This window comes from Gopherus evgoodei, chromosome 21, assembly GCF_007399415.2.
Source record: "Gopherus evgoodei ecotype Sinaloan lineage chromosome 21, rGopEvg1_v1.p, whole genome shotgun sequence".
In the NCBI taxonomy this organism is placed as follows: Eukaryota; Metazoa; Chordata; order Testudines; family Testudinidae; genus Gopherus; species Gopherus evgoodei.
The window spans coordinates 13,487,920-13,504,931 of NC_044342.1; the positions used below are offsets into that span (position 1 = coordinate 13,487,920).

A 17,012-nucleotide genomic window follows, 5' to 3' on the forward strand; every position below is an offset into this window, starting at 1 on the left:
TACTGTTTGTTAACCCTTTACAGGTAAAAGAGACATTAACCCTTAACTATTTGTTTATGACAGGCCTGCAGCCGGCCCTGGCCAGTTGTTCCCCATTTTGTAGTTCTGCATTTAATGTTTCCTTCCTAAATGAAGTACTTTGCACTTAGCATTACAGAATTTCTTTATGCTGAGTTTAGAACAAGTCTCCAGTTTATCAAGGATTTTTAAATTCTGATCCTGTCTTCCAAAGAGCTTCATGTCATCTGCATATTTTATAAGCATACTCTCCACTCCATTATCCAGGTCATTAATGAAAATATTGAACAGAACCAGACCCAGGACTGACCCCCATGGACCTGCACTACATAGCCCCTTTCATCAGTTACCAATATATTATGGTAATAACTGTATGTTAATATGTTAATTATAGCTATAATATTGTAAACCAGGAGTCATCCCATGAGTTACATGGTGATTCATCAATGGAGTCACTCATGAATGGAGGAGCTAGCTAGCAGAGCTATACCATTCTGATGCCTCACTCATACAGGTGATTCATAGTTTTGCCATGATATTAAGGGGTGTGGGAATGAGTGGGTGACAACGGATCTAGGGTATGGGCTGGGAATTAATGAGGAAAGAACTCTTGGAGTAGCCCAGCCTAAGGAATAGTGGAAGCACTCAAAAGAGTCGGTCACTAGACTTATACCATTCCCTGAGTTACTGACACAGGTGATTCTTTGCCCCATATGTGTATAAGGGATTGGGGAATATCTTTGTGGTGGAGAGATGATCTAGGGAGTGGGATGAGCAGTCCTGAAGGAGGAACCCTAGAATAATCTATATCAAATGAAAAGGTTTCATTTAAGAGGAGAGTTTGGATCTTACAAACTTGACCAGATCCTCCAGTGATATATGTCAGCAATGTTTCATTGACTTCCCTAACATTTGAGCCTCTAAAAAACAGATAAAGGATAACTCCATTAACTGGTAACTCCAGAAGATTCTTATACATCTGTATAGATAGACAGCAGATAGATTTTCTATAGTATCCCTCAAACTAGCACAGGAAGTTCTCAAACTAGGGGTCAGAACCCCTCAAGGGGTTGGAAGGTTCTTATATCAGGGGTGGGTGTTGTCAGCTGTCAGCCTCCACCTCAAAGCCCACATTGCCTCCAGCATTTATAATGGTGTTAAATATATAAAAAAGTGCGTTTAATTTATAAGGGGTGGGGAAATTGCACTCAGAGGCTTGCTATGTGAAAGGGGTCACCAGTACAAAAGTTTGAGACCCACTGGCCTAGTATGTAAGCCCTTGATAATTCAGCTAAGGTTTGAAGTTTGATTGCCTCGAGAGTTTAACTTGCCAACAAATTAAATGTTCACTTAATTAAGTCCCCCATCACTTTGACTAAGATATCCTGCGGTAGCTGTCTCAAAGGAAGATGACGTGAAGGATATAAATATAAAAAGATGCATTACTCCCTTTACAAATGCTACTAAAATGAATCAATGTCTCCTGCAAAATTGTCTTAGTACACTTTACTAAGAGAAAGAAAGTATGTGAAAAGTTCTGAGAGAAACTTCAGGCAGTTAGAAAATAATAAGGCTAAGAGAAGATGTCACAGCATGATGAGTTTAGCAGGACTGCAACTTTGCAGGTAAGATTTATGCTCCATATTAACCAAAGGAGTTTTAATCTTCTCTGTCATTTACTTTGTCTTAGCTGAGTTTGCAAATCATATGAAGAAACTCAGAACAAGAAACATGGAATAAAATCTAAAGTTGGTCAGAAAATGTCCTCCTTTCCCCCGTGTAAAATTCTATGAAAATGAAAACTTTTTCATCCGGATCAAAGTTTTCAGTGGAAAATGGCAACCTTTTGTCCAAAAATAACAAAGTAAAAATGTTTTCCTTGGGAGTATTTAGTCACCTGAAGATGCAGAAAGGCATCTTGAGGGATTTTCAAAAGCATGGGAGAAGATTAGACACCTAACTCCCTTTGACTTTTATGTGTGTTTAGGTGCCTAGCCTGCTTAAACTAATCTGCATGTATGGTTTTGCTATCACTCCATCATCATTGACCTTCAGCAACATCCTCCAGATGAATGAAAGAGCATCCAACTCTGACACAGCTGAATGGAAGAAGAGAAAATATAATGTGAACCGTGGATGCATATTTACCTCTGCCTAAATAAGAAACAAATTTTCTCTGTACCAGAGAACAGTCAAATGAGTAGCAGGGTTTTTAAAAAGCTATTAATGATGATGATGATGATGATGATGATGATGATGATGATGATGATGATGATGATGATGATGATGATGATTATTTCTCTTTTCCCTCTTTTCCTCTAGAGAAAAATAATGGAAAATGTAGAGTGGAGCAATCAAACATTCATCACAGAATTCATCCTATTGGGATTCGGGAATCTCCCAGAATTGCAGACCCCTCTCTTCCTGCTATTCCTAGTGATCTATATTATAACCATGGCTGAGAACATCCTTACTCTTGTGCTAGTTGTGACTAATCGGCACCTTCACACCCCCATGTACTTCTTCCTGGGGAACTTGTCCTGCTTGGAGACCTCCTACACCTCCACTGTCCTTCCCAGAATGCTGGCCAGCCTCCTGACTGGAGACAGAACCATTTCATATAGTGGCTGCATCACACAAATGTACTTCTTTGTATTCATGTTGACTGCCGAATGTTTCCTCCTATTAGTCATGTCTTATGACCGCTACTTAGCAATATGCAATCCCTTGCATTATGCAGCACTTATGAGAAGCTGGGTTTGCATACAGCTGGTGTCTGGCTCTTGGATAATGGCCTTCTTTACAAGTACCTTGATAACTCTTTTGATGGCCAGATTAACATTCTGTGGCCCCAATAATATTGACCATTTCTTTTGTGATTTTGCCCCGATGCTCAAACTCTCCTGCAGCGACACCAGCCTGATTGAACTGGTGAATTTGTTACTGTGTTTTGCAATTATACTTCCTACATTCCTGTTAACCTTGATCTGCTATGTTTGTATCATTGCCACTATCCTGAGAATCCCCTCCACCACCGAGAGGCACAAGGCCTTCTCCACTTGTTCCTCCCACCTCATCGTAGTTGCTTCTTTCTATGGCTCTATCATCATTAGTTACATGATACCAACTGCTGGCACTGCAGGAGACCTGCACAAAGCGTTCTCTGTCTTCTACACTGTCCTGACACCCTTGGTCAATCCTCTCATCTACAGCCTGAGAAACAAAGAGGTCAAAGAGGCTTTGAAGAAAGCTGGAGGCAAACTGGCTGCTTTCATAAGGAGGTGAATGAAATTCGTACAGTCTCTCTTTTAAACTGAGTAGAACCTTATCCAGTCCCTCGACTTGCTGAAGAAAATGGCATCATGTTTGGACTGGGTGTGGGTGGGTAGAATATTTCCCCTACTGAAATTAAAATGAATTGAGGGTACCTCCATTTGCTCCTACTCTTTCACCACATCCAATAAATAATACTTCCCCATATGATACTCACCTTTTGTTCTTCTGATAGGCTTTGATATGAGATAATTCAAGGATATTACATGCTCACTGTTTGTCTGTTTGTCTGATTGATGTAAAGAGGTTTGTCATATGAACACAAGAGATTAAATTCTCAGCCGTTCCCACCTCTCAGGTGACCCTGAAGGAAGCTTTAGTTTTTCCTAGGAGAAATGCTGAAGAGCAGCAAGAAGGTTTTGCTGCCTGGCATTCTCCAGCCAGAGAGTGGGGCCAAAGGGTAAGGAGGATTAAAGGTAGGAGCAGCAGCAGAGAGAGCTGCCCGACCAAGACAGCTGGAGCAGGCTGATGTCTGGATGGCAGCCAAGGGGCTTACCTTTTGCCCAGTTTTAAGCTGGACTGTCCTGCTTTGTCCCCCCTCCAGTAAAGATATAAAACCAGATGTGATTTTGCCTGGTATCACAGATGCAAGAGGTAATGTTGCAGAGCCTGCTTCTCTGCCCCATCGGTGTGACTTCACAGGCACCGCCAGCACAGGATGGAGCAGCAAGATCTGCGACATGATGCACTACATGTGGCACCACCTTGCGTCCACTGCACGTACGAGGTTATGGGGGGAGGAGTAGGATCATGCAGACAGCGGTGGGGACAATCAAGGGAATGTCCTGTATTTGGGGATGTGTCAGTTGCCACCAAAGAGCGGGATTTTTAAGAACTACATGCACTCGGTGTCAGAAACGGATTTATGTTCCGGGAATCATTTGAATAATGTTTTCGTAATAAGCCACCCCCAAGGAGAGGTAATATTTAAGCAAGAGAGCTTGTTGTGGAGTCAATGGAGATTATAAAGGAGGGAAACGGAGGCAAGTGCAGCTGTTCTGCCATGGCCTGCTGCTGGAGGGCACTACAGGTGTGACTGCCCTGTGACACATGACAAAATTTCAAATTTTGGCCAATAAAAAAAAACATTTTCTATCAGGAAAATTATTTTAAAAAATGTTGGGTGGGCAGGTCCACTCAAATTGTAATATTTTTTTTAAAAGTTGTCCACAATGTTTTATTTCAAATAATTTAAAAATAAAAAAACACTTTTTCCGTGGCACATTGACTTATGTCGTTCAAGCCCCCTTTGTCACTTATGGGCTGAGTTCTCTGGAGGACTACATCTCCCACAATGCAAAGTGGATCCAGTAGTTTGAATTGCACCATGCATCATGGGAGTCTCAACCCTCATGCACTATGGGAGATGTAGTCCAGCCAAGTAGACTGGTTACCACCATTCTCCCTTAGGCCAGATCTACACTATCATTTACTTCGGTACAACTTACATCCTTCAGGGGTGCGAATAAGCCACCCCCCCCCTCCCTGAGCGATGTAAGTTACACCGAACTAAGCGCTTATGTGAACAGTGCTATGCTGGCGTGAGAGCTTCTTGTGGAAGTGGATTTATTATGCCGAGGGGTAACTAAAGTGTGTGAACTACTGTGAAATAAAAACACTGTGAAGACAAGGCACTGCAGTTTTATTGTGAGGTAAACTAGGCAAGGCAGCACTATATGTAGCATCAACTTCCAGCCATTGGATGGTGTTATGTTTTTCTTTGCCAGATTGAAGAGCCCATTTTCAAATATTGGTTCCTCATGTAGGTACTTATAGACTGTAATCAAGTCACCCCTTAACCTTCTCCTTGTTAAGCTAAGTAGATTGAGCTCTGTGAGTCTATCACTATAAGACAGGTTTTCTAATCCTTTAATAACTGCTGTGGCTCTTCTTTGAACCCTCTTCAATTTAACTGCAGACACCAGCACTGGAAACCATATTCCAGCAGTGGTCACATCAGCACAAAATAGAGAAGTAAAATAATGTCTCTCTAATTCAAGTGGCTGCTTTTATACAGACTGTGTGAACTTGGGATAGTCTGTCTCTCTCTCGCCCTCTGCCTCAGTTTCTCCATTGGGACAATGGGGATCATAACACTTTCTTACATCATAAAGGTGTTGTGAGGACAAATACATTAATATCTGTGGGACACTAAGATACAATGGTAAAGGGTCACACAGGTACTTACAAAAGATAGATTTTTGTTACTCTTATATCAGCCATTTTCCACGTGCTGAGATACAGAACATTGTAAATGGAGAGATTCAGGAAGTGGAAGACACCTGAGACATCTCAGGGAGCTAAGAAAATCCCTAAGACTCAGGAATATGCTAAAGACATGAGCAGTGCTGCCTGCTTATTTGTATTGAGAGGGTGTGATTCTCCTTGCATACACACACACACACTTCTGCAAATCAGGAGCCACTCTGCTGACTTTCCTGGAGTCACTCTGGAGTATAGCTGATGTGCCCAACAGGACAATTAGTTAATAACAGTTGATCATTTCTTGCATTGCAGATTGGACTAACTGGTTGACTCCTGGAAAAAAAACATTAGGTCACTTCATCAGCTGTTTAGTTCCAGGGAAGTCAATGGAGCTCTGGGTTTTTACACAAACTAACCATCTGGCTCAGGGTCTGCAAACATTTCTTCCAACTCCAATTCCCTTTACAGCTCACAAAGAAGGAAATTCATCCCTGGGCACAAGGCCAGAAAAAGGCCCATAAACCACTAGAATCTCCTACTCAAAAAGTCTTCTCAGATCCACCTTGACCTCCTTGTTTCTCAGGCTGTATATGATGGGGTTCTCCACAGGAGTTGGCACAGTGTAGAGCACAGACATCAGCTTATTGAAACACACTGACTGGTTTGCTGTGGGGACCCTCTGACACCACGGAAAATTTGAATTTTTCAGAAACTGCGTATCCCATGGAAAAATCATTTTGATGGAAAATTCCCAGTCAGTTCTACTTGCAGACAGAGCAGTTCCCCAAAGTACCAGGGATACGGTAAAACTTCCTGTAGATGTCGCTCATGTTCTTCCGTGTGGAAAGAATAGAGTTTATTTATAGTAGTGTCTTGTGTTTATGACCATCAATGAGGTGTGAACCTACCAATGATGCCACCAATGTCTGCCTTAAGTCCATTCAGTTCCCCATGCGTGCTTGGATGTGGGATACTGGCATAATAGCACATTCCTAGGGACACTACCTCTAAGCTGTGATAAGTGGAAAAGTGAAGAGTGTACCTGAAACTGAACGATGGTCATGCTAATACAAGTGAACTTCAATTTTCCAAGAATCTCAGGGGACATCCAAATGAAATGGAAAAACAGTGTTTGGATAATGGGAATCATGAGTGCTGAAGAGGCTCTAAGCTCCACAGGGGTGAACTGAGGCTATGTCTCCATAGGATGAGCAGATAGCAAACATGAAAAGTCAGGACAAAGTGTGGGGGGTAATAGGTGCCTATATAAGAAAATCCCAAAATATCGGGTCTGTCCCTATAAAATTCGGACATCTTGTCCTCTTATGTCTACACTACACACTAGTGTCGAGGAAATAGAAAGCACACTGTGTCCACGTTGCTGCACAAGCTACATGGGTCAGTGAAAGGCTCTGGCAGCGGAAAGCTGATGGACTGTTTCCCCACTGCTGTAGTCTTTTCCTGCAGAGGGGAGAGGCCCCTGCAGCAGGAAGGAAGAGGGACACTACACTCATGGCTGGCTCTTGTTTTTTTCCGTCCCAAGCGGAAAAAAAAAAAGCTGGAGTACCGACGGCGAAGCAATGGTGCCGCCCCTTCAGAAGTGCCGCCCCAAGTGCATGCTTGGGATGCTGGTGCCTAGAGCCATCTCTGACTACACTGCTAAAAATTGCAGAGTGGGCATGAGGCTACAGCTTGGGTGTGTAGAAAGTCATATAGGGTATGTACTCACATAAATATCGAGCCTATACAGGCATGTCTTTATTCACCTAAGCAGTGTGTCTCTGTCTACATCACTATTTATACGTATGCTGGGAGTGGGGACTACACATGTATATGCTCTACACACCACCAAAAGAAGTGTGCAGTGAAGATATACCGTAAGAGTCTTCAGGACTCTATATTCCACAGGAAGTTAGTGTTAAAGGAGCAAGATTACTGTTAAATTTAGGAGCGTTATTGAAAAACAAAAGAGGGACTATCAAACAATTCTTGCTAAGATTTTTATAAGAATTAATGACAGTTAGATGGCCAACGTCCATAACAGTTCAAGTTCTTGTTGAGGTTCTGGTTGAAGAAGCAGAGAACTGAGAGATCCAGTTTCATCATTGGCAAATGGAAAATGGGAGCTGGCCTTGTGAGGATAGTTTGGACAGGAAAAGGGGGTGGTATTTCTGGCTTTGAAAATAAGGACAAGAAATTTTTGTTGGATGTGGTGAAAGAGTAGGAGCAAATGGAAGTACGCTCAATTGATTTTAACTTCAGTAGGGGAGATATTCTACCACCCACACCCAGTCCAAGCGTGATGTCATTTTCTTCAGCGAGTCAAGGGACAAAATGGGGATCAACTCAGTCTAAAAGAGAGACCACAGGAATTTCATTCAGCCCCTTATCAAAGCAGCCAATTTGCCTCCAGCTTTCTTTAAGGCCTCTTTGACTTCTTTGTTTCTCAGGCTGTAGATGAGAGGATTGAACAAGGATGTCAGGACTGTGTAGAAGACAGAGAACACTTTGCGCAGGTCTCCTGCAGTGCCGGCTTTTGGTGCCATGTAAATAATAATGAGTGACCCATAGAAAGTAGCAACTACAATGAGGTGAGAGGAGCAGGTGGAAAAGGTCTTTTGCCTCCCAGTGGTGGATGGGATTCTCAGAATGGTGGCAATGATGCAAACATAGGACGTCAGGGTTAACAGGAGGGTAGGAAGTATAATTGCAAATGACAGGATTAGATCCACCAGTTCAATCAGGCTGGTGTCACTGCAGGAGAGTTTGAGCATCGGGGAGAAATCACAAAAGAAATGGTCAGTTTTGTTGGGACCACAGAATGTTAACCTGACCATCATAAAAGTTATCACAGTGCTGCAAGAGAAGGCAATTATCCAAGAGCCAGACAATATCTGGATGCAAATCCTCTTGCTCATAAGTGCTGCATAATGCAAGGGATTGCATATTGCTAAGTAGCGGTCATAAGACATGAGTAATAAGAGTAAACACTCTGCAGTCACCATGAATACAAAGAAGGACAGTTGTGTGATGCAGCCTCTAAAGGAATTGGCTCTCATAGACTCATAGACTCTAGGACTGGAAGGGACCTCGAGAGGTCATCGAGTCCAGTCCCCTGCCCTCATGGCAGGACCAAATACTGTCTAGACCATCCCTGATAGACATTTATCTAACTTACTCTTAAATATCTCCAGCGATGGAGATTCCACAACTTCCCTAGGCAATCTATTCCAGTGTTTAACTACCCTGACAGTTAGGAACTTTTTCCTAATGTCCAACCTAAATCTCCCTTGCTGCAGTTTAAGCCCATTGCTTCTTGTTCTATCATTGGAGGCTAAGGTGAACAAGTTTTCTCCCTCCTCCTGATGACACCCTTTTAGATACCTGAAAACTGCTATCATGTCCCCTCTCAGTCTTCTCTTTTCCAAACTAAACAAACCCAATTCTTTCAGCCTTCCTTCATAGGTCATGTTCTCAAGACCTTTAATCATTCTTGTTGCTCTTCTCTGGACCCTCTCCAATTTCTCCACATCTTTCTTGAAATGCGGTGCCCAGAACTGGACACAATACTTCAGTTGAGGCCTAACCAGCGCAGAGTAAAGCGGAAGAATGACTTCTCGTGTCTTGTTTACAACACACCTGTTAATGCATCCCAGAATCACGTTTGCTTTTTTTGCAACAGTATCACACTGTTCACTCATATTAAGCTTGTGGTCCACTATGACCCCTAGATCTCTTTCTGCCATACTCCTTCCTAGACAGTCTCTTCCCATTCTGTATGTGTGAAACTGATTGTTCCTTCCTAAGTGGAGCACTTTGCATTTATCTTTATTGAACTTCATCCTGTTTACCTCAGACCATTTCTCCAATTTGTCCAGATCATTTTGAATTTTGACCCTGTCCTCCAGAGCAGTTGCAATCCCTCCCAGTTTGGTATCGTCCGCAAACTTAATAAGCGTACTTTCTATGCCATCATCTAAATCGTTGATGAAGATATTGAACAGAACCGGTCCCAAAACAGACCCCTGCGGAACCCCACTTGTTATACCTTTCCAGCAGGATTGGGAGCCATTAACAACTACTCTCTGAGTACGGTTATCCAGCCAGTTATGCACCCACCTTATAGTAGCCCCATCTAAATTGTACTTTCCTAGCTTATCTATAAGAATATCATGCGAAACTGTATCAAATGCCTTACTAAAGTCTAGGTATATCACATCCACCGCTTCTCCCTTATCCACAAGGCTCGTTATCCTATCAGAACGCTATCAGATTAGTTTGACACGATTTGTTCTTTACAAATCCATGCTGGCTATTCCCTATCACCTTACCACCTTCCAAGTGTTTGCAGATGATTTCTTTGATTACCTGCTCCATTATCTTCCCTGGCACAGAAGTTAAACTAACTGGTCTGTAGTTTCCTGGGTTGTTTTTATTTCCCTTTTTATAGATGGGCACTATATTTGCCCCCTTCCAGTCTTCTGGAATCTCCCCCGTCTCCCATGATTTCCCAAAGATAATAGCTAGAGGCTCAGATACCTCCTCTATTAACTCCTTGAGTATTCTAGGATGCATTTCATCAGGCCCTGGTGACTTGCAGGCATCTAACTTTTCTAAGTGATTTTTTACTTGCTCTTTCCTTATTTTCTCTTCTAAATCTACCCTCTTCCCGTAAGCATTCACTATACTAGACATTCCTTCAGACTTCTCAGTGAAGACCGAAACAAAGAAGTCATTAAGCATCTCTGCCATTTCCAAGTCTCCCGTTACTGTTACCCCCTCCTCATTGAGCAGTGGGCCTACCCTGTCCTTAGTCTTCCTCTTGCTTCTAATGTATTGATAAAAAGTCTTCTTGTTTCCCTTTATTCCCATAGCTAGTTTGAGTTCATTTTGTGCCTTTGCTTGTCTAATCTTGCCTCTGCATTCCTGTGTTATTTGCCTATATTCATCCTTCGTGATCTGACCTAGTTTCCATTTTTTATATGCCGCATTTTTATTCTGTAGGTCACACAAGATCTCAAGGGTAAGCCAAGGTGGTCTTTTGCCACATTTTCTATCTTTTCTAACCATCGGAATAACTTGCTTTTGGGCCCTTAATAGCGTCCCTTTGAAAAACTGCCAACTTTCCTCAATTGTTTTTCCCCTCAGTCTTAATTCCCATGGGACCTTGCCTATCAGCTCTCTGAGCTTACCAAAATCCGCCTTCCTGAAATCCATTGTCTCTATTCTGCTGTACTCCTTTCTACCCTTCCTTAGAATTGCAAATTCTATGATTTCATGATCACTTTCACCCAAGCTTCCTTCTACTTTTAAATTCTCAACAAGTTCCTCCCTATTGGTTAAAATCAAGTCTAGAACAGCTTCCCCCCTAGTAGCTTTTTCAACTTTCTGAAATAAAAAGTTGTCTGCAATGCAGTCCAGGAACTTATTGGATAGTCTGTGCCCCGCGGTGTTATTTTCCCAACATATATCTGGATAGTTGAAGTCCCCCATCACCACCAAATCTTGGGCTTTGGATGATTTTGTTAGTTGTTTGAAAAAAGCCTCATCCACCTCTTCCGCCTGATTAGGTGGCCTGTAGTAGACTCCCAGCACGACATCACCTGTGTTTTTTACCCCTTTTAGCCTAACCCAGAGACTCTCCACCCTTCCGTCTCCTATGTCCATCTCCACCTCAGTCCAAGTGTGTACATTTTTAATATATAAGGCAACACCTCCTCCCTTTTTCCCCTGTCTATCCTTCCTGAGCAAACTATACCCATCCACACCAACATTCCAGTCGTATGTATTACCCCACCAAGTTTCAGTAATGCCAATAATGTCATAGTTGTATTTATTTATTAGCACTTCCAGTTCTTCCTGCTTATTACCCATACTTCTTGCATTTGTATAAAGGCATCTAAGATACTGGTTTGATCTTGCCTCCCAGCTTCGCCCTGACCCTCCTTCCTCTCTGCCATTATAGCCCGTGCTCCCTCCTGTTTCCAACCCATCTCCCAGGTCTTGTTCCCCACTTACCTGTGGGCTTTGCTCACCTGTCCCCGTCGAACCTAGTTTAAAGCCTTCCTTACTAGGTTAGCCAGTCTGTGCGCAAATAAGGCCTTTCCCCACTTCGAAAGGTGAACGCCATCTGTTCCTAGCAGTCCTTCCTCAAATAGCATCCCGTGGTCGAGGAAGCCAAAGCCCTCCTGGCGACACCATCTTCGCAGCCAGGCATTCACCTCCACGATGCATCTGTTTCTGCCCGGACCCCTACCTTCAACAGGAAGAATCGAAGAGAATACCACCTGCGGTCCAAACTCCTTAATCCGTACTCCCAGAGCCCTGTAGTCACTCTTGATCTGCTCAGCGTCACACCTCGCAGTATCATTTGTGCCCACATGGATGAGTAGCATGGGATAGTAGTCAGAAGGCCGGATAATTCTCGACAAAGCCTCTGTAACATCTTGGATACGGGCCCCTGGCAGGCAGCATACCTCCCGGGATGAACAGTCAGGGCGACAGATGGGTGTCTCCGTCCCCCTCAGCAGAGAGTCTCCAACCACCACTACCCTACGTTTCTTATCAGTGGTGGCAGCAGACCTCCCAGCCTTAGGGGTACGAGGCTTCACCCCCTTAACTGTTGGGGGTGATTCCTTCTCTCCTGTATCAAGAAGAGCATAATGGTTATCTTTTACCACAACAGGAGGGTTCGCAGCAGCGGTGGAGCACTGCCCGCTGCTAGAAGTAACCAGCTGGCTGTGTCCACCCTGAGCCTCCTCCTCCACTGGTGTGTCAGATACACCCTCAGGCGTCTCCTCCTTCACTGGAGTGTCAGTAGTCCTGTCAGCTGGGACAGCACCATCAGCTGTCTCCACATGGATACTGTCCAGGAATTGCTCATGGACATAGATGTTCCTCAGCCTGGCCACCTCCTCCTGTAGCTCTCCCACCTGCTGCCTGAGAGATTCCACCAGTAGGCACCTTTCACATTGGATGCCACCCCCAGCCTGGATATCAGTAAGTGGAAATTGCAAATTACAGTCTTTGTAAAAGCATCCATGCTTTGGTGATCTGTCTGGCTACAGGCGCAGGTGGAGGAGACAGAAGCAGTGCTGGCACAGGTGTTGCGGGTCCTCCTCACCATTGTAAGCCTCCCTCTGTCAAACGCTCTCAAATTCCTGTCTACAGCTCCCTATCCGCTCCTCTCTGCTGTAAACAGAACGGTTTTCGTTGTGGCTCAGGTTATGGGTTCAGGGGACCAATGGGTCACAGATGAGACTGACAAGGGACCCCCCCCTTCCCACTCCCCTTCCAAACTCCCTTGCAAAACTCCCTGTTAGCAGCTCCTGTTCGCAGCTCTGTCCCCAGTCAGGAAACTGGCCAGCATCCTGGGCAAGATAGTGGAGATGTAGCAGGTCTCCAAGCAGGACAAGTTCCCCAGGAAGAAGTACATGGGGGTGTGAAGCTGCTGATCAGTCACAACTAGGGCCACAATGAGAATGTTCCCCGCCATGGTCACAATGTAGATCACTAGGAACAGCAGGAAGAGAGGGGTCTGCAGTCCCTGGAGATCTCCAAATCCCAATAGGATGAATTCTGTGATGGTTGTTTCATTTTTCCACTCTACATTTTCCATGTGATTTCTCTAGAGGAAAATTTGGGAGAAGAAAAATAAAAAAAAATAATAATAATCATAAAACACTCTTGCTAGTCATTCAACAATTCTTTGGTCCAGAGACAATATTTTACTTATTTAGGCAGAGGAAAATAAGCCTCCACATTTCACAGTTTCTTTTCTCATATTCCATTCAGCCATGTCAGAGTTGGATGCCCTTTCGTTCATTCGGAGGATGTTGCTGAAGGTGAATGAAGATGCAGTGATAGCAAAGCCATACATGCTGTTGCATCAGAGAATAGTGATTAGCCAGGAAAAAGAATGGGAATATCTATAGAATGGTTTATTCTATAAGAAAAACAAAACAAAACAGATATCATTAAGTGTCAGAGAGCTTTGAATTTTCAGTGCCATTGGAATTTGCCGGAGAGTCATGTATTTAAAGATATTATGGACAGAGAAGCAGATGCCTTTTGAAATTGAGTCCATAATGTCTCACTGTTTTTTTAACCCTTTTAGAACATGCAGGTGCAGAGATATTAAAGGAGACTTCCAGAGGAGGTTACTGTATATCTGTAATTTATATAAATATCATTCAAATTTTTGTTTTGCTATTTCTGAGACAAATGATTTTATTTTATCACTGATTTGAGCTGCATTAAATTGAAAAAGTTGCATTAATGATATGATGATTCTGTCTGCTAGGCAGAGACCCACATCTCCATATTGCAGCAGTCTGCTCATATTAATCAATAGTATGGCTGTCAATTAATTGCAGTTAACTCACGTGATTAACTCAAAAAAATTAAAAATGATTAAAAAAATTAATTGCAATTAATCCAGTTTTAATCACAATGTTAAACAATCGAATACCAATTGAAATATTTTGGATGTTTTTCTAAATTTTCATATGTATTGTATTCTGTATTGTAACTGAAATCAAAGTGTACATTATTTTTTATTACAAATATTTGCACTGTAAACATAATAAACAAAAGACATAGTATTTTTCAATTAACCTCATACAAGTACTGTAGTGCAATCTCTTTGACCTGAAAGTGCAACTTACAAATGTGGTTTTTTTGGGGGCTCTGTCAGTCTGTTTCTTCACTTCAGCAGGTGGGTATTGTAGTTGTAAGAACGCTTGATAGAGATCTTGTAGGTGTTTGTCTCTGTCTGAAGAGTTGGAGCAAATGCGATTATATCATAGAGCTTGGCTGTAGACATGGATCATGTGGTGTGGTCTGGATAAAAGCTGGAGGCATGTAGGTAAGTATAGGGGTCAGTAGGTTTCCAGTATAGGGTGGTGTTCATGTGACCATCACTTATTAGCACTGTAATGTCTAGGAAGTGGATCTCTTGTGTGGACTGGTCCACGCTGAGGTTGATGGTGGGTGGAAATTGTTGAAATCATGGTGGAATTTCTCAAGGGCTTCTTTTCCATGGCTCCAGGTGATGAAGATGTCATCAGTATAGCGCAAGTAGAGCAGGGATGTTAGGGGACAAGAGCTGAGGAAGCATTGCTCTAAGTCAGCCATAAAAATGTTGACATACTGTGGGGTCATGCGGGTACCCATAGCAGTGCCACTGATTTGAATATATATATTGGGACAACACTGATGACATCTTCATCATCTGGAGCCATGGAAAGGACCACACCACATGATCCATTGTCTACAGTCAAGCTCTATGATACAAACACATTTGCTCCAACCCCTCCGACAGAGACAAACACCTACAAGATCTCTATCAAGCGTTCTTAGAACTACAATACCCACCTGCTGAAGTGAAGAAACAGATTTACAGAGCCAGAAGAGTACTCAGAAGTCACCTACTACAGGACAGACCCAACAAAGAAAGTAACAGAAGGCCATTAGCCGTCACCTACAGCCCCCAACTAAAACCTCTCCAGAGCATCATCAAGGATCTACAATCTATCCTGAAGGATGATCCATCACTCTCACAGATCTTGGGAGACAGGCCAGTCCTTGCTTACAGACAGCCCCCCAACCTGAAGTAAATACTCACCAGCAACTACAGACCACACAACAAAAACACTAACCCAGGAATCTATTTTTGCAACAAAGCCCGTTGCCAACTCTGTCCACATATCTATTTGGGGGACACCATCATAGGACCTAATCACATCAGCCACACTATTCGTTCACCTGCACATCTAGTAGTGTGATATATGCCATCATGTGCCAGCAATGTCCCTCTGACATGTACATTGGCCAAATTGGACAGTCTCTACATAAAAGAATAAATGGACACAAATCAGACGTCAAGAACTATAACATTCAAAAACCAGTCGGCGAACACTTCATTCTCCCTGGTCACTCGATTACAGACCTAAAATTCACAATATTATAACAAAAAAACCTTTCAAAAACAGATTCCAATGAGAGACTGCTGAATTGGAATTAATTTGCAAAATGGACACCATTAAATTAGGCTTGAATAAAGACTGGGAATGGATGGGTCCTTGCACAAAGTAAAACTATTTCCCCAAGTTTATTTTCCCTCTTACCATTCCTCACACCTTCATGTCAACTGCAGCAAATGAACCATTTTCATTACCACTACAAAAAGTTTTTTTCTCTCCTGCTGGTAATAGCTCACCTTAACTGATCACTCTCATTAGAGTGTATATGGTAACACCCATTTTTTCATGCTCTCTCTGTGTGTGTATATATATATATATAGATATAGATAGAGATATAGATAGAGATAGAGATATAGAGATAGAGATAGAGATAGAGATAGATAGATAGATAATCTTCCTACTGTATTTTCCATTGCATGCATCCAATGAAGTGGGCTGTAGCCCACGAAAGCTTATGCTCAAATAAATTTGTTAGTCTCTAAGATGCCACAAGTACTCCTGTTCTTTTTGCAGATATAAACTAACACGGCTGCTACTCTGAAACCTATATTGAAAGCAGGAGTTGTACTTTTTACATCTGATTCTTTGTATATATGTAAATCCTTGAATTTAAAAGTTGTTCTCTTCCTTTCAAAGAAAGCCAAAAGCAAAAGCATATCTTAAAGCAAGGGCATATACTTTTCACATGCGTCTTTCTTCTATGCAAGTCAGAGTTAGAGTGCAACTTTGTAAAGCCCAGGACGTTAATAATCCAATAATAGGTAGAAGCTGATATCTAGGCTTCATAGAATCTTTCCTTCTTTCTTTCTGGTAATATCAATGGATTATATCAATGTTTATTTTAAGCATTTGGTAAGATATTTATTGATTTAAATTGTCACAGTCATGGGACATTGTGGGAATACAATTATTAAATGACAGAAGTCACTGAGATTCAAAATGTTACAGTTTTATAACCATTGAAACACAAACGATGAACATCACATGTCAGAACATAAAGAGTAAATTACCTCAAATCAACTGGTTTTATCACACCTGGTTTTATTATTTCTCCCCTCATCCTTCTGTAACAAGCTTACTTCAAAAGTCTAAATAGCTGGATTTGAACTCTCAGGCAGCATTTGTCTTACTTTGCCATCTGTAAATTTTGATTGTTATCAGTGGGAATTTTTTTTTTTGTCAGTGGGTGTGTGCACTGGGAAATTTAGATTTGCTGACATTCATCAATAAAAATCGAATCCTTCCAAGCCAAACAATGAGTTTTATATTGGCAGAGGCAGAGAAGCAGAAGTACGGTGGATGTTCTTAAAAATGTCTTCCCTATATTCTTATCATTTAAGGAAAATCTTATTGAACTATAACAGGGCAACCTTAACAAATCTGCCATGATTTTTTTTTCTGTGTGAATTATTATGGTATAGCTCTACAGTAGTAGATAAACCACAAATATTTTTAAGTAAATGACTATCTCAG

At 42.2% G+C, this 17,012-nt stretch overlaps 1 protein-coding gene across 1 annotated transcript; it reads left to right on the forward strand.

Annotated features, from left to right (window-relative positions):
* Window positions 1-2,556: 2,556 nt before the first annotated feature.
* LOC115638113 (olfactory receptor 11L1-like) lies at window positions 2,557-3,303 on the forward strand (the record flags this gene model as incomplete). The annotated part of the gene is made up of 1 exon (XM_030539694.1): window positions 2,557-3,303. A coding segment is annotated over one exon (747 nt), but the record flags the coding sequence as incomplete, so codon positions are not given.
* Window positions 3,304-17,012: the final 13,709 nt, after the last annotated feature.